Source organism: Bison bison, unplaced genomic scaffold (assembly GCF_000754665.1).
Source record: "Bison bison bison isolate TAMUID 2011002044 unplaced genomic scaffold, Bison_UMD1.0 scf7180017864495, whole genome shotgun sequence".
In the NCBI taxonomy this organism is placed as follows: domain Eukaryota; kingdom Metazoa; phylum Chordata; class Mammalia; order Artiodactyla; family Bovidae; genus Bison; species Bison bison.
The window spans coordinates 9,567,982-9,595,927 of NW_011495054.1; the positions used below are offsets into that span (position 1 = coordinate 9,567,982).

At 48.0% G+C, this 27,946-nt stretch overlaps 3 protein-coding genes across 3 annotated transcripts in view; 1 reads left to right on the plus strand and 2 right to left on the minus strand.

Annotated features, from left to right (window-relative positions):
- Positions 1-3,246, minus strand: part of HPS4 (Hermansky-Pudlak syndrome 4) — a 27,910-nt gene extending 24,664 nt beyond the window's left edge. Inside the window, 2 exon segments of the mRNA XM_010828704.1 lie at positions 1,204-1,727; positions 3,160-3,246. Coding sequence (XP_010827006.1) covers positions 1,204-1,244 — 41 coding nt within the window. The 5' untranslated portion in view covers positions 1,245-1,727; positions 3,160-3,246.
- A 24-nt stretch (positions 3,247-3,270) lies between these two features.
- SRRD (SRR1 domain containing) lies at positions 3,271-27,833 on the plus strand. The gene is made up of 7 exons (XM_010828707.1): positions 3,271-3,451; positions 23,312-23,352; positions 24,690-24,949; positions 25,028-25,126; positions 26,061-26,215; positions 26,574-26,619; positions 26,966-27,833. The coding sequence occupies exons 1-7, from the start codon at positions 3,279-3,281 to the stop codon at positions 27,182-27,184; spliced, it is 993 nt and encodes a 330-aa protein (XP_010827009.1). The 5' UTR covers positions 3,271-3,278; the 3' UTR covers positions 27,185-27,833.
- The window catches only part of TFIP11 (tuftelin interacting protein 11), a 20,232-nt gene continuing 16,532 nt past the window's right edge, over positions 24,247-27,946 (minus strand). Inside the window, 1 exon segment of the mRNA XM_010828705.1 lies at positions 24,247-27,649. Coding sequence (XP_010827007.1) covers positions 27,294-27,649 — 356 coding nt within the window. The 3' untranslated portion in view covers positions 24,247-27,293.

Here is a 27,946-nt window from a genome sequence, read left to right on the forward strand (position 1 = left end):
AGGCAAGAATACTGGAGTGGGTTGCCATTTCCTCCTCCAGGGGATCTTCCTGACCCAGGGATCGAACCTGTGTCTCCTGCATTGGCTGGTAGATTCTCTACCACTGAGTGTGTGCTCAGTTGCTTGTTGTGTCCAACCTTTTGTGGCCCCGTGCACTGTAGCCCGCCAGGCTCCTCTGTCCATGGGATTTTCAAGGCAAGAGTACTGGAGTGGGTTGCCATTTCTTCCTCCAGGGGATCTTCCCGGCCTAGGGATAGATCCCGCATATCTTACATGCCCTCCATTGGCAGGATTCTTTACTGCTGAGCCACCAGCAAAGCCCTGGTGTAACGTACAGTATGATAAATGTAATTAACACTGCCGTATGTTATATATGAAAGTTGTTAAACAGAGTAAATCCTGAGTAAATTCATCACAAGGAAAAAATTTTCCTTTTATTTTGTATCTGTGTGAGATGATGGATGCTCACTAAACTTACTGTAATCTTTTCATGATTATGTGAGTTACAGTGCTGAACATCAATTATATGTCAGTGAACTGGAAGCTTGTAGGTAGATGAATACATGAATGAATGAATGAAACCCACTGCTGGGCTCCACCTTTTCCCCACCTTTCCGCCTTTTCCTCACGTTCCCCGGGTTAAAGTGCCCCAACTCTTGACAGGCCCACAAAGAACACCTGAGTGTCATTTTGAACTGCACACATAAATATGTCATAAACTCTGCTCATTCTTTTGAAACCACACCTCTCACTTTCCTCTCCTCTATTTAACATTCGCTGAACCAAATTCAGACAGGCTTAACCCATTTAGGGATAAGCAGAGTTTCAGGCAGGTGTTGTGTAACACCCTTCAAGAGCCAGTCTGGCCAAACTTCTCCTCATGGTGAAATTCCACACGGCCACCTCTGCTTGTCTCTCAAAAGCGAGGACTTGATCGCCTGTGGTACTGTCACAGCCCAGCTGCAGAATCCAGCCACAGCTATCCTTTCTGCAATCTACCAGCAGCGCTAGACCCTGCAAGAGGCTTGTGCGGTCACAACACATCAGCTTCAGAGAGAAATAGCCCTTGATTAGTGGCTCTGAGGAAAATGGTTCCCCCCCCTTAATTAAATCTAGACAATCCAGTTGGGGATTTTCAGTTCACCCAAAACATCTGTCCAGCAGCCTGGCAGGAACTAAACCCCCGCAGGCCCTGCTGCTCACCAGGAGGCCAACTTGCTCTCTGTGGAGGTGGAGGCTGCCATTTACTCTCCGCGGGCCCTCATTCTCTTCATTTGGGTTTTCTTTTCCAGTCTGGCTTTATTCTCCCCAACAGTGGCAATTCCTCCGGGTCCCCAGTCTGCTGAATCCGGATGTGGGGCGTTTAGGTGTCTTCAGTCATCAGCAGTCACTTGTCTAGTTTTCATTCAGCATGAAAGTGCTGCTTCCCTTCCCCGGAGGCCCTTAGGTCCCATCAGTACCTCCAGCCTCTCAGAAAGAATAAAATAAAGCAAGACGATTGTTTCAGAAAGTCAGATCCACCAATCTGGTTCCATGAGCATCAGCTCTCTGGCCCTTTGTGGAACGAACCCTTCAAAGAGCTCCTCACCAGGGACACCCCTGGACAGGCGAGATGCATGCTGAAGGTGGTGCCCTGAAGCAGTGTCTAGCTTGTCTTCTTCAAAGCCATTCTGAAGGCTTCTTTTTTAAAGTTTGAAGCTTCCCGTTCAAAGATCAGTCCCTTGGCCCTAAAATAAACACAAGGCGTAGATTATTTCAGAATCCCATGAGTGAGCATGTGACCCAGCAGAGTTAAGCAAATGGTACGCTTCAAGAGAGCTTTCCACAAAGTTGAAAAGTGTGTTTCAAGATCCAAAAGAGAGGGGAGCAAAACCTCAGAGTAAGTCCCACAGTTAACTTGTAAAAGTTATGTCACACATAAGATAAAATTAAATAACCGGTGTGAAAAAGCTTTGGGTGTTGAGCACAGCGATACAAATGAAGCAGCTGCTGTAGTAATAATGGAACTCAGATTAAGGAACTGTCACCTCAACAGCCCCAAAAGTAATCTAAACATGTAGAATCCCAGAGCTGGGCATGTTTCCAGAAGACAGAGAATTTAACAAGTGACATTCAAACTCCCAAAAGAGGAGAGAAAACTCATGAAATTTCAAACTCAGAAAGGACGAGGGCATCACTTTAATCCTCTCTTGTACTCTCCTTCAGTAACTACCTTGACTGTCTCTGGCTTCCTCCCTCCAGAGACAGGTCAGTGTTAAATTTATCCTTCCACCAAGCTGACACTGGCCTTCAAGTAAACTCCACACTCTCCAGGAAAACAAAACAAGGTCTGATCCTTTGGTCACTTCAAATCTGTATTACCAACCGTCATTTTCTCCAAGCTCAGTGTCCCCAGGGACATGGTTTCAAATGCTTGCTCACCATCTGCCATCCTCCTGGGAACACAAGGGAGTTTTGTTTTTTCTTTTTTAAGCTCCTTTGGTAGAAGTCCCTAGAGAGGACACCACTGAGTCTTTGGTGGCCTGTAAAACCTGTCTTTTCTCAGCTCTTGCTATCTTGGGGTGGGCCTCACTAGGGTCATACTCATGGCATCTGTGAAGCATATTCGGATGCCTATGGAGGCGGTATCTAAGCCCCCTGGGGCTAAGGACTGCATCCTGAAACCCCCATCCCTTGTTCCCAGAGGACTGGGCCGTCCTCTGCCAAGGTCCACTCGCTTATCTGAAAGGTCCAGAAGGAGCCGGTAATGGGCCAAGGGTAGGGCAACTGTTGGGATGCGGCCGCAGAAGTCCCTGGTGGAGGGCGGTGAGGGGGAGGCGGTGATGTGTGGCCTCAGGGTCTGCAGAGCAGGCAAAGGGGTGCGACCGACCGCGATGGGCCGGGAAGCGATGGTTAACCGCAGGTGGCAGGGGGACGTGTCTGGCCTCAGCTTCAGGGAGCTGGCATTGGCGGACAAAAAGGCGCAGGAGTAAATCGGGGCCCGGGTCACAGCGCGGAGGGGCGCCCAAAAGGCTCTCTCCCCCGGGGTCCCCCCCTCCCCCGCTTCGGTGTCCCTGCGCCGCCGGGCACTGCCCACCCACCGGAGTCTCCAGGCAGCCCCAGGGTCGGCGATCGGGCTCTCGGACCTAGTGGTCCCCGCGACTCCCGCCCGGTACCTACGCGCGCGGCAGAGTGGTCCCAGAGTCACGCGCCACCTGAGCCTACCGCACCCGTGAAGTTCCCGCAGGGCTGGCGCGCGCCGATGACGTAGGGTCAGCGCGCCGTGACGTCGGAGGCCCATGGCGGCGGCGGCGGCGGCGACAGGAGAAACCTGGCGGGCGGCTTCTCCGCGGAGAAGGCGCTCAGCGGCTCGGCGTCCGAAGCGGAGGGAGGCTACGGCGGCCGCTGGGACCCCGGGAGCCGAGCCCGAGGTGGACGGTGGAGTCGTGCTTCGTCGCATCCAGGAAGCCAGGTAAGGACGGACTCGGTCCTGGGTCCAGACTTCACGCCCGTGGGAGTCTCCCCGAGCCCCAGTCTCGCCGTTTGTCCCCTTTAACGCTCAGGATTTAAGGGTTCTGGGTGGAGGTAACAGAGATAAAGAGCTCATTATTGTAATAAGCACGCAATAACGTCTCTTATGGCGGTTGCAACTGGCGTGGCCAATGGGCGTGAAAATAGTAATAGTACCTATATAGGCTTGTTTCGAGGGTTCAGTGGATTAGTAAATGGTTGCAGCATTCCAAACAGTATCTGGCGCGTGGTAAGCGCGCTGCCCGTGTTCGGTATGAATATAATGCTGATATCGGTCATCAGTGGTTTTGCTCACACCAGGGCCGCAGCGTGCACACTTGATAGTCATTTTCACGAGTCTCATCCTTGGTTAATTGAGGAGCTGCTGCTCTGTGGCTGACACTGGCTTAAGCGCTGTTTATCGAGATGAACATCTCAGCCACGCTAGGGTCCCGATGGGGCACCGAGTCTCGAAGAAAAACGGTTTCTAGATGTGTATAGAGCCAGGTTTCAAACCTTTGTCTTTGGTAACTTCAAGTTCAGTTCATCTTAGTCATGTCGGACTCTTTGCGACCCCATGGACTGCAGCACGCCAAGCTTCCCTCTCCATCACCAACTCCCCGAGTTTACTTAAACTCATGTCCGTTGAGTCGGTGATGCCATCCAACCATCTCATCCTCTGTCGTCCCCTTCTCCCACCTTCAGTCTTTCCCAGCATCAGGGTCTTTTCCAAGAGTCAGTTCTTGACGTCGGGTGGCCAAAGTATTGGAGTTTCAGCTTCAGCGTCAGTCCTTCCAATGAATATTCAGGACTGATTTCCTTTAGGATGGACTGGTTGGATCTCCTTGCTGTTCAAGGGACTCTCAAAAGTGTTCTCCAACACCACAGTTCAAAAGCATCAGTTCTTCGGTGCTCAGCTTTCTTTATAGTTCAGCTCTCACATCCATACATGACCACTGGAAAAACCATAGCCTTGACTAGATGGACCTTTGTTGGCAAAGTAATGTCTCTGCTTTTTAATATGCTGTCTAGGTTGGTCATAACTTTTCTTCCAAGGAGCAAGTGTCTTTTAATTTCATGGCTGCAGTCACCATCTGCAGTGATTTTGGAGCCCCCCCAGAATAAAGTCCATTAACTGTTTCTCCATCTATTTCCCATGAAGTGATGGGACCAGATGCTATGATCTTAGTTTTCTGAATGTTGAGTTTTAAAACAACTTTTCACTCTCCTCTTTCACTTTCATCAAGAGGCTCTTTAGTTCTTCACTTTCTGCCATAAGGATGGTGTCATCTGCATATCTGAGGTTATTGATATTTCTCCCGGCAATCTTGATTCCAGCTGTGCTTCATCCAGCCCAGCGTTTCTCATGATGTACTCTGCATATAAGTTAAATAAGCAGGGTGACAATATACAGCCTTGACGTTCTCCTTTCCCTGTTTGGAACCAGGGAACTTCAGAACTTCCTTCAAAACTTTGGTAACTTCAAAGCTCTCCATTATTCTGGTTTATCCCACCCCCACCCCTCCATGCTTTGCTGTGTACTTTATATAGTGTTGAGGAGGAACAGTCTACTCTTCTAGGTTCTTCTGGCTGCTCTAATAATCAGATTGACACAAGACAGATTAAGTCATGTCTGACTCTTTGGGACCCTAGGAACTGTAGCACACCAGGCTTCCCTGTCCTTCACCATCTCCCTGAGTTTGCTCAAACTCATGTCCATTGAGTTGGTGATGCCATCCTGCCATCCAACCATCTCATCCTCTCTCGCTCCCTTCTCCTATCCTCAGTCTTTCTCATCATCAGGGTCTTTTCCAAGTTATTGGAGCTTCAGCATCAGTACTTCCAATAAATATTCAGGGTTGATTTCCTTTAGGATTGACTGGTTTGATCTCCTTGCTGTCCAAGGGACTCTAAAGAGTCTTCTTTAGCACCAGACTTTGAAAACATGAGTTCTTTGGTGCTGAACCTTCTTTATGGTCCAACTCTCACATCGATACATGACTGCTGGAAAACCATGGCTTTGACTATATGTACCTATGGCTGACTGCTGGAAAACCATGGCTATGACTATATGACTATATTGGGCTTCCCTTGTGGCTCAGTTGGTAAAGAATCCACCTGCAATGCAGGAGATCTGGGTTCGATCCCTGGGTTGGGAAGATCTGCTGGAGAGGGGAACGGCTACCCACTCCAGTATTTTGGCCTGGAGAATACATGGACTGTATAGTCCATGGGGTCACAAATAGCTGGACATGACTGAGTGACTTTCACTTGTTGGCAAAATGATCTCTGCTTTTTAATATTCTATCTAGGTTTGTCATAGCTTTCCTGCCAAGAAGCAATTGTCCTCTAATTTTATGGCTACAGTCAACATCAGCAGTGATTTTAGAGCCTAAGAAGAGGAAATCTGTCACGCGTCCACTTTTCCCCTTCTATTTGCCATGAAGTGATGGGACCGGATGCTATGATCTTAGTTTTTTTAATATTGAATTTTAAGCCGGCTTTTTCATTCTCCTCCTTCACCCTCATCAAGAGGCTCTTTAGTTCCTCTTTGCTTTCTGCCATATGAGTGGTATTATCTGCGTATTTTATCAGAGGTTGTTGATACTTCTCCCAGCGATCTTGATTCCTGCTTGTAACTCACCCAGGCCAGCATTTTGCATGATGTGCTCTGTGTATAAGTTAAATAAACAGGGTGACAATAAACAGCCTTGTACTCCTTTCTCAGTTCCGAGCCAGTCAGTTGTTCCATACAGGATACTAACTGTTGCTTTTTGACCTGCATACAGGTTTCTCAGGAGACAGGTAAGATGGTCTGGTATTCCTATCTCTATGAGTTTTCCACAGTTTTTAATGATCCACACAGTCAAAGGCTTTAGCGTAGTCATTGAAACAGAGGTAGGTGTTTTTCTGGAATTCTTTGCTTCCTCTGTGATCCAGCGAATGTTGACAATTTGATCTCTAGTTCCTCTGCCTTTTCTAAACCCAGCTTGAACATCTGGAAGTTCTCGGTTCATGTAATGTTGAAGCCTAGCTTGGAGGATTTTGAGCCTAACCTTACTAGCATGGGAGATGAGTGCAATTGTCCAGTGGTTTGAACACTCTTTAGTACTGCCCTTCTTGGGAATTTGAATGAAGATTGACCTTTTCCAGTCCTGTGCCCACTGCTGGATTTTCCAGATTTGCTCACCTTTGAGTGCAGCACTTTGATAGCATCATCTTTTAGGATTCTAAGTAGCTTTGCTGGAAATCCATCACCTCCTCTAGCTTTCTTGACAGCTGCTGCTGCTGCCGCTAAGTCGCTTCAGTCATGTCTGACTCTGTGCGACCCCATAGACAGCAGCCCACCAGGCTCCCCTATCCTTGGAATTCTCCAGGCAAGAACACTGGAGTGGATTGCCATTTCCTTCTCCAGTGCATGAAAGTGAAAAGTGAAAGTCAAGTCTCTCAGTTGTGTCCAACTCTAGCAACCCCATGGACTGCAGCCTACCAGGCTCCTCCATCCATGGGATTTTCCAGGCAAAAGTGCTGGAGTGGGGTGCCGTTGCCTTCTCTGTTCTTGACAGCAGTGCTTCCCAAGGCCCACTTGACTTCACACTCCAGAATGTCTGGTTCTGAGTGAGAGACTGTACCTCTGTGGTTATCTGGGTCGTTAAGATCTTTTTTGTACAGTTGTGTGTGTTCTTTCTTTTCTGCTTCTCTTCTCTTCTGTCTTTTCTGCTTCTCTTAGGTCTTTACCGTTTCTGTCCTTTATTGTGCCCATCTTTGGATGAAGTGCTCCTTTGATGTTTCTGATTTTCTGGAGGAGACCTCTCGTCTTTCCCCTCTGTTGTCTTCCTCTGTTTCTCTGCACTGTTCATTGAAGAAGGCCATCTGCCCCTCCGTGCTCTCCTCTGGAACTCCACGTTTAGTTGGCTGAACCTTTCCCTTTCTCTCTTGCTTTTCACTTCTCTTCTTTCCTCAGCTACTTGTAAAGCCTCCTCAGACCAGCCCTTTGCCTTCTTGCTTTTCTTTCCTTTGGGATGGTCTTTCTCGCCGCCTCCTGTACAGCACTACGGGCCTCTGTGTGTTGTTCTGCAGGGAGTCTGTCTGCTGGATCCAGTCCCTTGAATCTGTTTGTCATCTCCACTTACACTCATAGGGGATTGGATTTAAGTCGTACCTGACTAGCCTGGTGGTTTTCCCCATTTTCTTTAATTTAATCCTGAATTTTGCCATAAGGAGCTGATGGTCTGAGCCATAGTCAGCTCCTGGTCTTGTTTTTGCTGACTATATACAGCTTCTCCATCTTCGGCTACAAAGAATGTAATCAGTCTGATTTTGATATTGACCATTTGGTGATGTCCATGTGCAAAGTTGTCTCTTGTGTTGTTGAAAAAGGGTGTTAGCTGTGACCAGTGCATTCTCTTGGCAGAATTCTGTTAGACTTTGCCCTGCTTCATTTTGTACTCCAAGGCCAAAATTGCCTGTTGATACTCCAGATATCTCTTGACTTCCTACTTTTGCATTCCAGCCCCCTCTGATGAATAGGACATCTCTTTTTGGTGTTAGTTCTAGGCGGTCTTCTAGGTCTTCATTGACTTTTTCTGCATCAGACTTGGATTACTGTGATACTGAATGGTTTGCCTTGGGAATGAACTGAGATCATTCTGTCATTCTTGAAGTTGCACGCAAGTACTGTATTTCAGACTCTCTTATTGACTCTGAGGGCTACTCCAGTTCTTCTATGGGGTTCTTGCCCACAGAGGAGATACAGTGGTCAGCTGAATTAACTTTGCCCGTTCCCCTCCATTCTAGTTCACTGATTCCTAAGACGTCGATGTTTACTCTTGCCATCTCCTGCTTGACCACGTCCAGTTTACCCTGATGCACGGACCTAACATTCCAGGATCCTTTGCAATATTGTTCTTCGCAGCATCGGATTTTACTTTCATCACCAGACATCCACCCTGAGCGTCGTTTCCGCTTTGGCCTTTCCGGAGCTGTTAGTAGCTGTCCTCCGCTCTTCCTGGTAGCATGTTGGCCCCCTTCCAACCTGGGGGGCTCATCTGTCGGTGTCGTATCGTTTTGCCTTTTTGTAGAGTTTTTGTGAGGATCTGGTGTCTTGGAGTGTGTGTGTTCTCCCAGTTCCTGTGCCCTTTCTCCCGTGATGGGCACATACGCTGCTTCCACATCTTGGGCTGTCGCAGATCGTGCTGCAGTGAGCATGGGCGTGAATGCGCGTGGGTTTTCGAAATAGTGTTTTCATTTTCTTCGGAGGAATACCCACAAGTAGAATTGTTGGCTCAAATGGTAGTTCTTTTAAGACTTTTTTTGATGTGGGCCATCTTTAAAGTCTTCACTGAGTTTGTTACCACATTGTTTCTGGGTGCGCTTTGGCGGTTTTGGTTTTTGTTTTGGCCAAGTCGCATATGGGGTCTTAACTCCCCAACCAGGGATGGAGCCCACACCCCCTGTGTTGGAACGTGAAGTCTTAGCCACTGGACTGTCGGGGACCCCTCAAATGGTAGTTCTGTTGTTAATTTTTTGATACTGTTCCCCGTAGTGGCCGCGCCAGTGGACATTTCTGCCAGCAGTACGCCAGAGTTCTCCTCTGTCCACATCCTTACCAGCACTTGTTATTTCTCTCTCTTCTTGATATAGCCATCCTAAGAGGTATGAGGTGGTAACTCATGGTGGCTTTCGTTTGTACTTCTCTACTGTTTAGTGATGTTGAGCAGCTTTTCATGAACCTGTTGGCCATCTGTATGTCTTCTTCGGAAAAAAAGGTGTGTTCAGATCTCCTGCCCATATTTTAATCGAAGTGTTTGGGGTGTTTTGCTGTTGTGTGTTCTCTGTATGCTTTGGATATTAAGCCCTTAGCAGACACGTGGTTTGCAGATACTGTCTCCCATTCGGTATGTTGCCTGTTCATTGTGTCCATGGTTACAGGTGCCATGCAGAAGCTTTTTAGTTTGATGTAGTTCCACTTATTTTTACTTTTGTTACTTGTACTTTTGGTGTTAGATTTAAAATATCATCACCAAAAAATTTTTGATAAATAGAAACAGACAAGCATCACAAATACTTGTGTCACGTTTACTGCCTGTGATTTCTTCCAGGAGTTTCATGGTTTCTGGTCTTTCTAAAAGTATACGCAGTTTTGTTTGTCTGGCCGCACCAGTTCTCAGTTGCGGCATGCTCCATCTTTTAATTGCGGCGTGTGAGATCTAGTGCGCCGACCAGGCGTCAGACCCATGCCCCCTGCATCGGGAGTGTGGAGTCTTAGCAGCTAGACCACCAAGGAAGTCCTGATCTCAAGTCTTATGTTTAAGTCTAAATCCATTTTGAGCTGAGCTTTGTGTATGGTGTAAGATAGTGGTCCAGCTTTCTTCTTCTTTTTAATGTGATGTCAGGTTTTCCAAATGCAGTTTATTGAAGAGACTGTCTTCTCCATTTTGCATTCTTGGCTCCTTTGTTGTGAATTAACTGACCGTAGATGGAGTGGATTTATTTCTAGGCTCTGTTCTGTTCCACTGATCTGTGTGTGTGTTTTTAAACCAAAACCATACTGTTTTAATTACTGTGATAGATTTGAAATCAGAGGGCATGGTAGCTCTAGCTTTGTTGTTCTTTCTCAAGATTGCTTTGGCTATTTGGGGTCTTTTGTGGTTCCATACAAATTTTAGAATTATTTGTCCTGTTTCATTAAAAATGCCATGGGAATTTTGATGAGGATTGCATTGAATCTGTAAATTTCTTCAGGTAATATGGGCATTTTAACAACATTAATTGCAATCCATGATCAGGAAATATGTTTCCACTTATTTGTGTCTTCTTCAGTTTTCTTTCTTTAATATCTTGTCTTTTTCAGTATGTGAATCTTTCACTTGCTTGGTTACATTTATTCTCAGGTATTTTATTCTTTTTTAGGTATAAAAATCTTTTTGATGCAGTTGTACATGAGGTTGTTTCTTTTTTTTTCTGATCAGTATTTTTTATTGAAGTGTAGTTGATTTAAACTGTGTTAATTTCTGTTGTACAGCAAAGTGATTCATTTATCATATGTTAACATATGCATTCTTTTTTATATGTTATTTTCATTGTGGTTTCTCACAGGAGATTGGCTGTAGCTCTCTGCTGTACAGTAGGCCCGTGTGGTTTATCCCTTCTCTATATGGAAGTGTCATCTGCTGACCCCGCCTCCCACGCCAGCCCTCTCTCCCCTCTGCTCTGGGGGCCACCAGCCTGTTCTCTCGGAGAAGGCAACGGCACCCACTCCAGCACTCTCGCCTGGAAAATCCCATGGACGGAGGAGCCTGGTGGGCCGCAGTCCATGGGGTCGCTGAGGGTCGGACACAACTGAGCGACTTCACTTTCACTTTTCCCTTTCATGCACTGGAGAAGGAAATGGCAACCCACTCCAGTGTTCTTGCCTGGAGAATCCCAGGGACGGGGGAGCCTGGTGGGCTGCCATCTCTGGGGTCGCACAGAGTGGGACATGACTGAAGCGACTCAGCAGCAGCAGCAGCAGCCTGTTGTCTGTGTCCATGAGTGATTTGGATTCCTAGGCAAGTTCATTTGTGTTGTACTTTAGATCCCACATATAATTGATACCATGTGGTCCTTCTGTTTCTGACTTAGTTCACTTAGTATGGTAATCTCTGCTTCCAGCTGTGTTGCTGCAAATGGTGTCTTTTTTATGGCTGAGTAGTATTCCATCACACACACACACACACACACACACACACACACACATCTTCTTTATTCATCTGTCAGTTAACGCTTAGGTTGTTCCCATGCCTTGGCTGTTGTGAATCGTACTGCTATGAATATAGGTTTCGTGTATCTTTTTAAATTATAGCTTTGTTCGGATATATGCCCAGGAGTGGGATTGCCATATCATATGGTTATTCTATTTTAAGTTTGCTGAGGAACCTCCGTAAGTGTTTTCCGCGTGGCTGCACCAACTTACATTCCCAGTGGCAGTACAGAGGACCCCCCTTTCTCCGTGCCTTTCTCCAGCATTTGATATCGGTAGACTTTTTAAAGCCGTTCTGGTGGATGTGAGGGGATAGATAGCTCATTGTAGTTCTGACGTGCACTGCTCTGGTAATTAGCTGTGATGAGCGTCTTCTCACGTGCCTATTGGCCACCTGTATTTCTTCTTTGAAAAAAGGTCTGTTTAGGTCTTATGCCCGTTTTTCAGTTGGTTGTTTCATGTTTTGTTGTTTTGTGAGCTCCTTATGTATTTTGTAAATTAAACCCTTGTCAGTTGCATTGTTCACAGATACTTTATCCCATTCTTTAGGTTGCCTTTTCATTTGTTTGTGGTTTCCTTTGCTGTGCAGAAGCTTGAGTTTTTAAGTTTGATTAGATCCCATTTAGGGCTTCCCTTGTGGCTCAGCTGGTAAAGAATCTGCCTGCAGTGCGGGAGACCTGCCTTCAGTTGCTGGGTTGAGAAGATCCTCTGGAGAAGGGAAAGGCTACCCACTCCAGTATTCTGGCCTGGAGAATTCCGTGGACTGTATAGTCCATGGGGTCTCAAAGAGTCAGACATGACTTAGCGACTTTCACTTTACTTCACTTCATTTATTTTTTATTTCTGTTGCCTTGAGAAATTGACCTAAGAAAACATTGGTATAACTTATGTCAGAGAATATCTTGCTCATGATATCTTCTAGGACTTTTATGGTGCCATGCATTATATTTAAGTCTTTAGTCCATTTTGGGTCTTTTTGTGTATGGTGAGATGGTGTGTTCCAACATCACTGATTTACGTGAGGCTGTCTGGCTTTCCCCACACCACTTGCTGAAGAAGCGGTCTTTTTCCCATTGTGTATCATTGCCTCCTCTGTAAAGTATTGATTCACCACAGACGTGTGGCAGTACCTCTGGGCTGTCTATTCTGTTCTGTTGATCCATATGTCTGGTTTTGGGCCAGTGCCACACTGGTTTGATTACCATAGCTTTGTAGTGTTATCTGACGTGTGGGAGGGTTGTGCCTCCAGCTTTGTTCTTTTTCTTCTGGATTGCTTTGGCAATTCTGGATCTTTTATGATTCTGTTTAAATTTTCGGATTATTTGTTCTAGTTATGTAAAAAAATGTCATGGGTAACTTGATAGGGATCACATTAAATCTGCATATTACTTTGGGTAGTATGGACATTTTAATAATATTCGTCCAATCCAAGAGCGTGGGACATGAGTCATCTTGAATTTCCTTTATTAATGTTTTATAGTTCTCAGTGTGTGTTTCACTTCCTTGGTCAGGTTTACTCCAGAGTATTTTATTTTGGTGGTGGGGGAGGGGCGAGGATGAAATTTTAAGAGGTTGTTTTTTTTTTTCTTCATTCCCTTTATGATATTTTTTGTGTAAAGAAATGCAGTCAGTTTGTTTCTGCTGTTCTGAATTTATCAGTTCTAGTAGTTTTTGTGTGAGGTCTTTAGTGTTTTTTATATATAGTATTGTATTTTCTGCATATAATGAGAATTTTATTTCTTCCTTCCCAATTTGAATATCTTTTGTTTCTTTTCCTTATTTGATTGCTGTGGCTAGCACTTCCAATACTATAAAAGAAGAGGTGAGAGTGGGCATCCTTATCTTCTTCCAGATATTAAGGGGAACGCTTTCAGCTTTTTACCAGTTAATATCATGTTGCCTTTGGGTTTGTCATAAATGGGTTCCCCAGGTGGCACTCATGGTAAAGAATCCACCTGCCGATGCAGAGGACATTAGAGACATGGGTTCAATCCCTGGAGGAGGTCATGGCAACCCACTCCAGTATTCTTGCCTGGAGAATTCCATGGACAGAGGAGCCTGGTGGGCTACAGTCCATGGGATCACAGAGAGTCAGACAGGACTGAGCGATTAACACTTTCACTTGCCATAAATAGCTTTCATTATCCTGAGATGTTTCCCTCTATATCCACTTTAGAAAGAGTTTTTCAAAAAAATCATGAAAGGATATTGAATTTTGTCAAATGCTTTTTCAAACGCTTTTTCTGTATCTAACAGATGGTGATACCGTGTTTTTGTCTTCAGTTTATCCCATTGATTGATTCTGCATATGTTGGACCATCTTTGTGAACCTGGGATGAATCTCACTTGATGCAGTGTCTAATCTTTTTATGCGTTATTGGATTCAGTTAATATTTTGTTGAGAATTTTTGCATCTATATTCATCAAAAATATTGGCCTATAATTTTCTTCTTTTCTTTTTTGTGATGTTTCTGTCTGGTTTTCGTATCAGGGTAATGATGGTTTCATAGAACGTCTTTGGGAGTGCTGCTTCCTCTCCATTTTTTTGGGAAGAGTTTGAGAAGGATTGGGCTTCCCTGGGGGCTCAGCTGGTAAAGAATCTGCCTGCAGTGCAGGAGACCTGGGTTTCATCCCTGGGTTGGGAAGATCCCCTGGGGACGGGAAAGGCTGCCCACTTCAGTGTTCCGGCCTGGAGAGTGCCACGGTCGGCTGTGTAGTCCCTGGACTTGCAGAGAGTCGGACACAACTGAGCGACTTTCACTTCACTCTCACTTCACTTAAGGGTTGGTATCAGTTCTTCTTCTCATGTTTGGTACAATTTACCTTTGAAGCCCTCTGGTCCTGGACTTTTCTTTGTAGGGAGTTTTTAAATTACAGATGGTATTTCACTTCTGGTGATCAGAGGATTTCTTCTTGATTCAGTTTTGATGGGCTATGTGTTTTTAGAGACTTAGCCATTTCTTCCAGGCTGTCAGCTGTGCTGGCTCGTAATTGTTCCTGGTGCTCTGCTCTGTGTTTCTGTCGTGTCTCCTTTTCCATTTCTTGTTTGTTGATTTGGGGTGTCACTCTCCATCTTGGTGAGCCTGGCTCGAGTTTTGTCAATTGCGTTTATCCTTTCACAGAACCAGTTTCTGGTTTTACTGAGTTTATCTATGTTTTCTAATCTCTCTTGTTTATTTCCTCTCTGACATTTATTACTTTCTTCCCTCTGGTTTTAGGTTTTTTTGTTCTTTTTCTAATTCTCTTAAGTGATAAATTAGGTTCTTTATATGAGATTTTTCTTGTTTTTTGAGGAAGGCTTGCATTGCTGTGAACTTTCCTCTAAGAACTGCTTTCAGCGCATCACATAGATTTTGTGCTTTCATTTCCATTTGTCAACAGCCTTTCTCAATCTCCTCTTTGATTTCACTGCTGACCCACTAGTTTTTTAGCAGCTTGTTGCTTAGTCCTCGTGTAATCGTGTGTTTTTTTTCTCATTTCTTTTTCTGTGATTAATTCCTGGTTTCATGCCGTTTTGGTCAGGAAAGATGCTTGAGATAATTTCCATGCTCTTAAATTTGTTGAGGCTTGTTTTGTACCCTAGTAGGTGGTGAATCCTAGAGAATGTTCCATGTGCAATTGAAAAGAATGTGTATTCTGGGTATTTTTTTGGATGTAATGTTCTAAAAATACCCATTAAGTCTTAACTGTTCTTTTTGTATCATTTCGTATCTGTTACTTTATTGATGTGAGTGGGGTGCTAACCTCTCCTACTGTTCTGGATTTCTGTCAGTTTCTCCCTTTATGTCTGTTAGTATTTGTTCTGTGTATGGGTGCCCCGTGTGTTAGGTTACTCCTTGGAAGGAAAGTTATGACCAACCTAGATAGCATATTGAAAAGCAGAGACATTACTTTGCCAACAAAGCTTCGTCTAGTCAAGGCTATGGTTTTTCCAGTGGTCATGTATGGATGTGAGAGTTGGACTGTGAAGAAAGCTGAGCACCGAAGAATTGATGCTTTTGAACTGTGTTGTTGGAGAAGACTCTTGAGAGTCCCTTAGACTGCAAGGAGATCCAACCAGTCCATTCTGAAGGAGATCAGCCCTGGGATTTCTTTGGAAGGAATGATGTAAAGCTGAAACTCCAGTACTTTGGCCACCTCATGCAAAGAGTTGACTCATTGGAAAAGACTCTGATGCTGGGAGGGATTGGAGGCAGGAAGGGAAGGGGACGACAGAGGATGAGATGGCTGGATGGCATCGCTGACTCGATGGACGTGAGTCTGAATGGACTCCGGGAGTTTGTGATGGACAGGGAGGCCTGGCGTGCTGCGATTCATGGGGTCTCGAGGAGTCGGACACGACTGAGCGCCTAACCTGATCTGATCTGATGTGTTGGGTGCGCGCATGTTGATGAGTGTAAGATCTTCTTCTGTTGGTCCTTGTATCATCACTTAGTGTCCTTTTTTATCTTTCTTTATCTCCTTTGTTGTAAAGTCTATTTCGTCTGATATTAGTATTGCAGCCCCTGCTTTCTCGTCACTTCCGTTTGCATGAAATGTCTTTTTCTATCCCCACTTTCCGTCTGTTCGTGTCCTGTGCCCTAAAGTGGGTCTTTTGTGACCAGTGTATTGTAGGCTCTTGTTTTTTGTTTTGTTTGTTTGTTTTAATCCAGTCTGCCACTCTGTGTCTTTTAATTGCAGCATTTGGTCCATTGACATTTAAGGCAATTATCAATAGATATGTATTTACTGCCATTTTAAATCTTGTTTTCCCTTTGATTTTATGTTTCTTCTTTGTCCCTTTTTCTTTTTTGTGGCTTGATGATTTTCTTCTCTCTTGTTTATGTTCTCTTCTTTTTGGTTCTTGTGACTCTGTTGTATGCTTTTGATTTGTGGTTACCCTGTTTTTCAAGTGTGTGAACCCCTTCCTGTATTTGCTTGTCTTAGACTGGTAATCAATCATACAGGCTCCAACACATTATAGGGGGAAATAATCTATGTTCTTACTCTTCTTCCCCACGTCTTATGGTTTTGATTTCCTCTTTTTTATCTTCATGTTCATGCTCCATTCTCTGTGGTTATCACAGTCACAGAAGATTTTTAGATTTTTTAAAAGTCTATTTAACTGGCTTATTTATGTGATTTACTTTCCAATTGTGATTTCCTCTTTATTAACATTTCCTTTAGGATAGGTTGAGTATTGCTGTATTTTTTTAGTTTTTGCTTATTTAAGAAATTCTCTGTCTATTCTAAGTGATAATCTTGCTGGATGGACGATCTTCGGTTACAGATCTTTCCCTTCCAGGACTTTGAACCTGTCTTACCACTGTAAGATAGATTTCTGGCCGGTAACATTTCTGTAGAGAAACTGTCTGATGGCCTTGTTGGGAGCGGGGGTTCCCTTAAAATGTGTTGTTTAGTTGCTGAGTCGTGTCCTAGTCTTTGCAACCCTATGGACTGTAGCCCGCCAGGCTTCTCTGTCCATGGGATTTCCTGGGCAAGAACACTGGAGTGGGTTGCCATTTCCTCCTCCAGGGGATCTTCCTGACCCAGGGATAAAACCCACGTCTCTTACATTGGCAGGCAGGTTCTTTATCACTGAGCCGCCAGTTTTTCTCTTGCTGGCTTTAGAATTTCTCTTTAGCTATCTTTCACTTTTGCCATTTTTTAAATTATAGTATGTCTTGGGGCTTCCCTGGTGGCTCATCAGTAAAGAATCTGCCTGTGGTGCAGGAAACATGGGATCGACTCCTTCCTGTACCTGGGTATCTGCTTCCTTCTGTAGGTTTGCGAAGTTCTCAGCCATAATCTCTTGAAATACATTTTTGATCCCCTTTTCTCTTTCTTCCCCTTCTGAAATCCCTATTATGCATGCTTTGTATTATCCCATAAGTCTTATATTGGTGTTTTTTCTCAGTTGGCTTTCTGTGAGTATGCGCATAAGGGAAAAGGCTACAATGGACAGGGGGACCTGCCTCTCCCCTTATGCAGCCCCCCACGACATGGCCTGGCACACCCTTAGCTGTGGGTGCACCCGATTCCAGCCCCGTCCCAGCTGTTCCCACACAGCCAACCCCAGCCCTCCCTAGGTCTGATCTCAAAGCCCATGTCCCGGCACCCAGCCTGGACCTGTGCCGGGCCCTGTGTCTCAGGCGCAGGGCAGCGGCACTGCCCGCCCGTGTAGCCCTCTGTTTGCTCTGGCTGCCGCAGGCCGGCTGCCGCGTTCTTTCCCGAGGCTCTGACGGATCTCCAGGCTGGTGCAGGGGGGCTTCCCAGGGTGCGGGAATGTTTTTATCTTTTGTTCTACCCGGTTGCATGGAGATCTGCGTGGTTGCCCTTTCCGCACTCTGAAGTCTTCTGCCAGCGTTCATTAGATATTCTGCGAGAATCGTTCGACGTGTATTTTTGATGTATTTGTGGGAGAAGGTGAGCGTCCCGTCCTGCTGCTCTGTCATCTTCATCCTCCCCAAGGTTGCTTTCTCAGTTTCTGTTTTTGACAGTTCATTATTCTGTGCTGTGCTGTCACTTCAGTCGGGTCCAACTCTTTGCGACCCCGTGGACCATAGCCCGCCAGGCTCCCCTGTCCATGGGATTCCCCAGGCGAGAATACTGGAGTAGGTTGCTATGCCCCGCTCCAGGGGATCTTCCTGACCCAGGGATCAAACCCACGTCTCTAGATGTCCTGCACTGGCAGGCAGATCCTTCGTCACAGCGCCGCCTGGGAAGCCCCAGTTCGTTCTTCGTGTGTGGAGATGCAGCGTAGTTCAGGGTGTGGAGTTCTGTCTGCTGCCGCGTTGCGGAGTTTGCGGGTCGTTCTGACGGCTCTTTTAGAGTCTCGCGGGGCTTCTTGCCTGTAGTGCGATGTCCTGTGCAGAGAGTGACGGTTTTACTTCTTGCTTTCCGACTGGGATTCTTTTTCTTTTTCTTGCCTAACTGGTTCAGCTAAGGCTTCCAGCACCTTGTTGAATAAAAGTGGTTAGAATGGGTGGGCACCCTTGTCTTGTTCCTGATTGTAGAGGAAAGGCTTTCAGTTCTACATTGTTGAGAATAATGTTAGCTGTGGGTTTGTCATATATGGTTTTGGTTTTTTTTTTTAATGTGTTTAAAGCACCTTATGGTTTTGCAGAGCATCTTCATAGACGCAGTATCTTATGTGACCCTCACAGTGACCTGCGTGGTAGGGGTGACGACGCCCGTCTCACGGGGAGAGAGTGGAAGTGGTGGAACACACAGGTGCACTGCTTAGAGCCCCGCAAGAACCTTAGCACTGGGAGTCCCGCGGCTGTGTGCTGATTCCTGAAGGAGAGGACAGTTGTGAGAGTGTAATCTGTTTATTAATAGACATTTAAAAAATAACGTGGAATCGCAAGATTTTTCCTAATTTTTTCAATTTTTAAAATGTATGGTTGCCTTAATGTCTCCAGCTCTACTGATATATTTTTTTCTCTCCATGATCTATGCTGGATATTTGAAGCATGAAATATAAAGAACTTTTTAGAATAATAAAATGTTAACACTTTTTATGATGAAAATAGTACTGCTTTCAGTGGACAGTTAATTAAGGAAGCCAGGTTGTTGTTGCTTGCTTTTTCTTCTATCTGGTTTAAATGTGTTGAATGGACTGCCCAGCTCCACCTGATCTCACTATAAAACTTGGAAAAGATGTGCTACACTTTGGAGAATGAGACAAGAAGGTAAACTAAGCAAGTCGTTTAAGATTCTAAGGAATTTAAAAGTCTTGATCTCCTTTGCACACCTGTAGAGCCCTGTTCTTCCTCCCATGCAGCTCTGCTGTGTTGTATAATTGCCTGTTTTCCCATCTGTGTCTTTCAGAGACAGTTCTGTAAGGCCAGAGACAGTAGTTCTCTGAATGGCTATTAAGTCCAGCTCCAGAAGGTACACAGATGAACCCATGCAGGTTGAATGAATGAACAGATTTTCCTTTCCAGTGTCTGTCTCCAGTTGAGACTTAGTGGTGTTTGCTTGCTTGCTTTGCAGCTTTTTTTTTAACATTCAATTATTTATTTGGCTGCGTTTTGCTCTGTGTTGCGTGGGCGCTCTCGTGCTGGGCGGTCTGAGCACGAGCTCAGTAGTTGTTTTGAGCGGGCTTAGTTTCCCCCGAGGCGCGTGGGGTCTTAGTTCCTGGACCAGGGATTGAACCCAAATCCCGTGCATTGCAAGGCAGAATCTTTCACTGGACCACCAGGGGAGTCCCGAGCCTAGTATTTCCAATATAAAGAATGCACGTATAGTCGCTGCCCATGGAGTTTCTCCCAGAACCCGGGGGTTACATCAGGGTCAGGGGAATACCAGAGGAGTGGGTGGCAGAGGGCTCGGGGCTGCTCTGAGGCCTTGTAGGGGCGGCGCAGGAGGCAGCCCAGCCCAGGGTGCGAGGGGCTGTGTTGATGGCGGGATACTGGATGGGAGCAGAGGCCTGGACGGCACCCGCAACCAGGAGAGGAGGCCGTGTGGAAGCCGGGTACCACGCAGCACACGGGGCCTTTGGAGGAGGAGCCACTGTGGCATCTTGGAGTCAGCCTTGCTGATGGCTTGTCCGGAGGTGAAGGGCCTTTAGTGAGATGGTAGCATGGGGTGTCCCGCCCAACCCACCCGATCTTAAAAGGGCCCTTCCTTAAAGCCCCCTTTGGTCCTGGGAATCCTCGATTCCCGGAAAGCCAGTTGATCTTCAGTCACTTTTTGGAGCTGGAGGAGCTATTGGACCTGGCATGCCTCGTGGCCCACCACCTCTACTGGGACCTCTCTCTCCTTTTTCACCTGAGGGTCCAGAGGACCTTGAGTTAAAGTGATATTTTTCAGTGTCTGAGAATGTTCTCAATCTTTTAGCCATCACTGTCTCATTTCTCCTTTTATTTCTGTTCCAAACGTGCTTTTTTCAGAGGCATAGTTCTGCTGGTGCGTTGTACACGTGCTCTTTTATTTCCTCTCCTGCCACTGTTGTTTTGTTTTAGTATTTACTTTTGGCCGCACTGGGACCTCGTTGCTGCGGGGCTCCTCTCTGGTTGCGGTGGGCGGGCTAGCTGCCCTGCGGCGTGTTGGATCTTCCCAGACCAGGGATCAAACCCCAAGGCCCCTGCACTGGCAGATGGGTTCTTAGCCACTGGGCCACTGGAGAGGTCCTCCTGCCACTGTTCTGATGAGAGGCACCAGAACCATAGCCACAAGGAGAGAAAGGGCAGTCAGCGCAGCCTTGCAAGATGTCGTTTCTCTGGAAGGGCAAGGCCGTCTTTTGGAGTCAGAGGACAGACACAGAGCTGCCACTGAGCAAGCGTCAGAGGTCAGAGGTCCTTCTGAACAGCTGGCAGGGTTCTCCTGTTGCCTGGGAGAGCTGCCCCACTTCAGGAGCGGAAGCCACCAGAGCCACGAGCTGGTGGAAACACTTCAGGGACCGTTTCGATGAGTTGCTTCTGGCTGAGTGAGGACTAGTGTGTGAGTCTCAGAGACTCCTGGGGCTGCCGTCCAAGGGGAACCCCCAAACTTCCCTGGCCCCTACCTCTAGGAACCCCACCAGGATCTTATGGTGAAGAGCCAGGGAAAATCACCTGGTGCCTCTGGCAGAAGGAAGAGAAGACTGTTTAAAATACACCCAGCGCATTCTTCGTCATAAAGGCGCTTTTCTCTCTGGTGAAAATGCCGTCTGTCTATAGCCTTTATTAAGTTCTGTTTCATCTACGCCTGCTCTGTTGATAGTTATCATCTTAGTGGAGGCTTGATTTTGTCGAACGCTCTTTCTGCATCTGTGGAGATGGTCATAGGATTTATCCCTCGTTTTGGTAATGTGCTGTATTATTACATTGGCTTTGCGTTCCTGGCATAAACCCCAGTTAATCATGGTGTATGCTCCTTGTAATGTGTTGCTGAGTTCGGTCTCCTCGTGTTTTTGATGAGCATTTTTGTGTCTGCGTTCATCGGGGTGTTGGCCTGTGATTTCCTTTCCTTACGGCCTCCTTATCTGGTTATGGTATCAGGGTTACGCTGGCCTCGTGAAGTGAGTTTGGAGTGTTCCCTTCTCCTGTATTTTTGGAAGGGTTTGCGAAGGATCCCTATCAATTCTTCTTTGAATGTCTGGTAGAATTCACCAGTCAATCTAACTAGTCCTGGACTTCTTTTGGTTGGGAGGTTTTTAATTACTGATTCAACTTCCTTTGAGAAGGAAATGGCAACCCACTCCAGTATTCTTGCCTGGAGAATCCCATGGACAGAGGGGCCTGGCAGGCTACAGTCCATGGGGTTGCAGAGTCGGACATGACTGAGCAACTTCACTTTCACTTTCACCTTCCTTACTAGTAATCAGTCTGTTCAGATTTTCTGTTTCTTCATAATTAAGTCTTGGTAAAATATTTCTAGGCATCTATCCATTTCTTCTGGATCATCCAATTTGTTGGCATTTAACTGTTCATAGTAGTCTCTTATGATTCTGTATATCTCTGTGGTACCAGTTGTAATGTATCCTCTTTCATTTCTGATTTTTATTTGAGCCTTCCTTTTTTTTTTTTTTTGGTGAGTCTAGCTAATGGTTTGTCAATTTTGTTTATCTTTTCAAAGAACCGGCTCTTAGTTTTACTGATCTTCTCTATTTGTCTTTTTTAAAATAGTTTTATTATGTATATATTGGCTGTGATGGGTCCCCTTGCTGCTTGGGCTTTTCTCTAGCTGGCGGAGAGTGGGGCTGCTCTCCGGGCGTGGTGTGCGGGCCTCTCACTGCAGTGGCTTCTCCTGTGCTGGAGCACAGGCTTCGGGCATGCAGGCTTCAGGAGTTGTGGCACGCGGGCTCAGGACTTTGCGGCTCGAGGGCCCTGGATCACAGGTTCAGTCCTGGAGTTGCTCCACGGCACATGGGATCTTCCTGGACCAGGGATCAAACCCACATCCTCTTAGTTGGCTGGCAGATTCTTTACCACTGAGCCACCAGGGAAGCCCAATATCAAACCCACATCTCCTGCATTGGTAGGCAGATTCTTTACCACTGAGCCACCAGGGAAGCCCAATATCAAACCCACATCTCCTGCATTGGTAGGCAGATTCTTTACCACTGAGCCACCAGGGAAGCCCAATATCAAACCCACATCTCCTGCATTGGTAGGCAGATTCTTTACCACTGAGCCACCAGGGAAGCCCAATATCAAACCCACATCTCCTGCATTGGTAGGCAGATTCTTTACCACTGAGCCACCAGGGAAGCCCGCGATTGTCTTTTTAATCTGTATTTTCTTCACATCTGCTCCGCTCCTTCTTTCCTTCTGCTTTGTTCTTTTTCTAGTTCCTTGAGGTGTAAAGTTGTTTGGGACTTTGTTTCTTGAGGTTTCTGGCTGTGAACATTCCTCTCAGAATAGCTTTTGCTGCAGCCCATGAAGTCTTGTTATATCCGTTTTAAACTCTGTTTTTTCTAATGGAAGTATAGCTCCTCCCACTTTGCTCTGGTTTGCATTTGCATGGGATATCTTCTCCTGTCCCTCCCGTTCGCACTCTGTGTGCCCTTACGTCAGAAACGATCCTCTTGTCGGCAGCACATAGATGGATGCTCTCAATCCATTCAGCCACTCTGTGTTTTTTGATTGGAGAATCCATGCAGTTCATTTAACAATCGACTGTGTTTTGCGGGAAACACTTGGTTTTGCCCCTTCTTGTACTTTCACCTTGGGGTTATCCGTAGCAACAAAGGCCGCGGATTGAGGCCTGCTTTGTACAAGGCAGTGTGCTGGGCGTTCCCCATTTCATCCCTGCCGTAACTCTGTGAGGGGTGCAGTTCTCACCCCGTTTTAGAGGTGAGGACACAGAAGTGTGGAGAGGCTAAATCTCCACGTTTAGCCACTGTTTGTGGAGCTGCCCCCGTGTGCCAAGACCCAGACGTGTCCCTGTGAATCGGGGGCCTCCTCCGGGAAGCCCTCTCCCCGGCCCTCTCTGGGCCCCAGCGGCTCCGCTCTGGCCTTGTCTCCCGGGCACCCTGCCCCAGGCTCCGGGGTGGACTCTGCGTCGGAGCGTGTGCCCCCTCCCCACCTCCTGATCATCCCGGTCAGGAGGGAGTCCCTGTTAGGGAGCCCTGAAAAGGGCAAGAGGTGACCACGCCACTTTTTTTCTCAACAGGGAGGACCTGGTTATCTCTGACTTCTGGAGCTCAGCACTAGGTGGGTGCCGTGGGGCTCGGGCGGGAGGCGGCTGGGGTGGGAGGAGGGCCTGACGGTGGGCAAAGCAGGGGATCCAGCCCTCATTGGGTGACGTCTGCTTCACGGCGGGGTGTCCATGCTGGGTTCTAATGCTGACTCCAACCCCCCTTACAACTGTGTGTCTTCCTGCATTAACCCTGGTCCTCAGCTTCTGTATCTGTGGATGGACATGGAAACATACATACTCTGTAGTGTAACTGTATAAATGAAGTACTTCCTGAAGTGCTCTCGGTGGTGCTTGCCTGCTGCACCGGAGCAGTGGATGTCAGTTGTCACTGTGTTGTTGAAATTTACATTTATCCTGTTCTCTTCCCTGACCGTACATGGCTGTTACAGTCTCTTCCTAAACATGATGGGTGATAACACAAGTATACCATAGTTATAGTCTTTAGAGGGACTTTTGTTGTTTATTATACATAGTTTTTATTTTTTTTAAGTAATCAGTGACCAGACTTGTGCGCCCTGCAGTGGACGTGCAGAGTCCTAACCACTGGACCACTAGGGAGGTCCCGATATACATAATTTTTCATGCATAAAGCTTTTTACCAAATTTAAGGTGATGTTCTTAGTGTATATTTCCAGAGGTGGAAGTGGTCAACTTGCTATCCGCTTTCTGGTTGTTTTCCAGAAGGCATTCACTGATTCTTTGAGCAGCGTGGATGCGGAGAGCCAGCTCTCTATGTAACCTTCTGTGGCCTGGGTCTTATTTCAAGGTGTCCTTGCTGATGAGTCAACATTGGTATCTTATTAACGGGAATAGATAAATGGCTGTTTGCTTTTTGTTTCGTTCTGCATACAGTCTGTTCTACTGAATTCAGTACCAGTGACAGAAAAGGAGAGACGAGGACTCACCACCCAGTGAAACGATTTATTTTTCCTTAGTCTCTAGACGCCCCAGCCTTTTTAAAAATTTTTTACACGTTAAATGTTCTTACTCAAGATCATTTTGAGAGCTCTGCTCTTCAGTTCTTCTTTTATTACAAAGGTAGTATTTCAGACCACAATTCCATGTACTGGTTACCTCTTACTAAACTAGGATGAGTTAACACAAGCATTAGATGGACATCGTGGCCACGGATGAACCTGACTTTGGCTTGAAGCATTCCCTTAGTTGAGGCCGTGGGCACCCAGGTGCCGGCCGCTGTCAGCTTGGGGTGGGCGCCGCTGCACGCCCCGCGTGTGGCCAGCAGCCCCTTCTCTGGGGAGTGAAGGCTTCCGCGCCCTGCTCCCCAGGCCATGGATGGTTTAGTTCCTGGGTCACAGCGTGCCCTCTGACTGTGCAGGGCCCGCTCTTTCAGAAACCATCACCGGGTGTCTCCGGAAACACCTGGAACAGCTGAGGGCCCCCGAGGGGTCTCGCTCAGAAGCCCTGGGACACCTGCATCTCGACGCCCCCCCGGTGGAGGCAGATGCGGCCCCTGGCTCCGTCCCGGAAGAGACCCTGGTCCCAGGGACCTGCTGCTTCAAGTGTGTGTGTTACGGCGTCGGGAAGTTCGCCAGCTGCGTCATAGCTAGAAGCCAGCTGGCGTTTTTGCTCCTCCTTCTGGAGCGGTGCCAGGTGAGTCTGTGTCCTCCCTTACCGCCCCCTCCTCCGTCTCGTGCGCACGTTGACTGAGCCACTCGTCGCCCTCTGCAGATCCCCAGGAGTCACTGCTGCGTGTACGACCCTCTGTTTAGTCGACTAGAAATCGCGGTCCTCAACGCCCTGGGCGTGGTGGTTCTCGGGGAGAATGAGGTACGTGGTTAGGGGCGCGCGAGGCCCGTCACACAGGGCTGGTGTGTCGCTCCCACGTGGACCTGTGCTGTCCTATAGCTGGCGGCACCGTTTGCCGTTTGCCTGGTCCTCCTGAGGGCTGTGTGCCCGCTGTGCTCAGTGGTGGGCGTGTCGCTGCACCTCCTGAGGGCTGTGTGCCCGCTGTGCTCAGTGGTGGGCGTGTCGCTGCACGAGGGGAGGAGACGCGGTCTCTGTACCTCCTGAGGGCTGTGTGCCTGCTGTGCTCAGTGGTGGGCGTGTTGCTGCACGAAGGGGAAGAGGGCGCGGTGTCTGCACCTCGTGAGGCCCTTCTGCCGGGAGGTGCCCCTTCTGGGGGCGGGAGGTTGCAGCCCAGACCCTGGCTGAGTTGTGGCTGAATCCTCAAGTAGTGGGGATCTCTGAGACCTCCGGAAAGAAGGCTCTCCAGAGGGGGCGGCTGGACCCCAAGGGAATGTTTGAAAAGGCCCGAGTCACGATGGGGAGCTGCAGAGAATGACACAGGACACAGTTCCCGAGGGCCCTGCCCCTGCCTCAGTGTCCAGAGCTGTACATGCTCACGGGACGCGTGTGTTCAGCAGACGTGAGTTTTCCGGGTTTCCGGATGTCCCGATTCAGTCTTGGGTAACTCTGTAGCTGTCGCCAGCACCGGGGGTGGCGCACAGGGCGACGCAGGAGTGTCTCTCCCTTTGGTGCCTGAGGTCGCCACCCCCTCCGCCTCCCATCGTCTCAGCTGCGTTAACCGTGGTGTCGGGGAACGTGTGCAGGCGGGAGGCGCATGGCGGCCTGGGCGCGGCTGTGTCGTGGGTGAGTGCACGCACACCACTGAACTCATCTGGCGCTGAGCGCGGCTGGCTAGGACTGCCCCCCCCCCACTTGCTGTAAGATGCATGCTCACCCCGTGCATGTTGGACCCCAGGAGGGGAAGCGGAGCGTGTGTGGGGAGCCCACCGTCTTCTACATGCCGCACTGCGGGACGGCGCTCTACAACAACCTACTGTGGAGGAACTGGTCGGTGGATGCCCTTTCCAAGGTGGTCATCATCGGCAACAGCTTCAGGGTGCTCGAGGAGAGGTGAGCGGGGGGTGCCGGGGTGAACCCAGTCCTCAAGTCCCCCCTGGACAGAGGGCTGGGCTGTGAGATGTCAGTCTGGGTCACGCTGGGAAGCAGGGTGTCTTTCTGCAAATAATTTCTCCCTTCTCTTAGGGCGGCAGAGACGGCTTTTCTAAATGGGGGAAAACAGTCATTTCTTACAACTAACACAGTATCCTTGGCCTGCTTCACACGCACTGTCGTTTCTCCCTGATGAGACGGGCAGTGACGGGGGCATTTACGCACACCCCCATTAAGTCATCTTGCCTTTCTGTGTCGTAAGGGCAATGAACCTGGTCTCATACTGCCTAGTCATGTTTTCAACAATTTTGGTTTCTAGGTTGTTGACGAGGATTCTGCATAAACATTACCCATACGTTGCAAAGGTATCTGCCTGAGTGGAGGGCTGGGGTGGACAGCCTGGGAAGCTGTACTGTCTCTGTTACTGTGGAGAATCCCACCTTCACTTGTAGCGGTGGGTGCTTGTGAGGGTCTGTGGTCCAGAAAGCTATGTTTGAGTGCATCTCCTCATTGTTTCTTAATTTCCTCTGTTCTCAGTATCTGATCCAACTTATGCACTGTCCTTGGGGACTCCAACTCATTGCACTAAGTACTAAAAATACCTTATTCCTTAGTAACGTTGGAGTGATGAGTAGACCAGGACTCTAGCCCGGGAGGGTGGGGCTCACTGGGCCTGTGAGGCTTGTTTCACTTTTGCATCTTTCTGCTCAGATTCTGACAGGCCTGGAGGAGCTGGCGTTCCCTCAGACCCCAAGGTACATGGACGTGTTTAATGACACCTCTCTCCACTGGTTTCCTGTACAAAAGCTAACACAGCTCCCCACGGACACTTGGGCGTTTCAGGAAGAGCCAGATTACCAGGACTGTGAGGACCTCGAGATCATCAGGAAGAAGACAGAGCCTCCCTGCGCTGACCTGAGCTCGCTGTGAGGGGCCCGTGGCATAGGAACTGCAGGCGCCCTCTCACCAAGCAGCGAGGACGTCAGCTCTGCTGTAAGATGCTGTTTATTCCCCCGCGCGCCCCCGGCAAGCGCGCGGCCTACTTGGCCATGTCAATGAGGCTCTGCAGCGAGGTGGGCACCCAGGTCTTCTCGCCCTGCACGAACACCACGCCGCGGTCGATGTAGATGACGATGCGGCCGAAGGTGTACAGCTGCTTGCCCTCATGCCGCTTCCCGATGACCGGCATGAAGACGATGTTGTGCTCCTCGGCCTTGGTCTCGATGAGGTCCTTGAAGTTCATGGGCACGGCACTGGCGGCCACGCCGATGCCCCGCTGGGCCATGTTCTCAGCCTCGCGCCGCTCCTGCATGGCCTCGTACTGGAAGTCCTTCCTCCGTTCCGTGTGCGTGAGGTAGGCAATGTGCTCGCGCGCACCAGGCTGCATGTAGGCACCTGCGAGGCGTAGGGCGTGGCAGGTCAGGGTCAGGGGCGGGGCGGGCCCACCCACAGAGGCCCAGGCACCACCTGGGCAGGGGTACGGGGGGTGGGGGTGGACAGCTGGCTGCAGCCACGTTACAATTTATGGTTCATGCCTAATGACCAGAGGTTATTAAACACTCAACAACCCTGACAGTCAGTGAGCCTCTGTTCCCCACTTGCTAGAGCTTTCACCCCACATGTCCCCAAAGGCAGCTTTCAGATCCCTGAAACATAAGGCCAACACAATCAATAGATATATCTGGGGGGCTG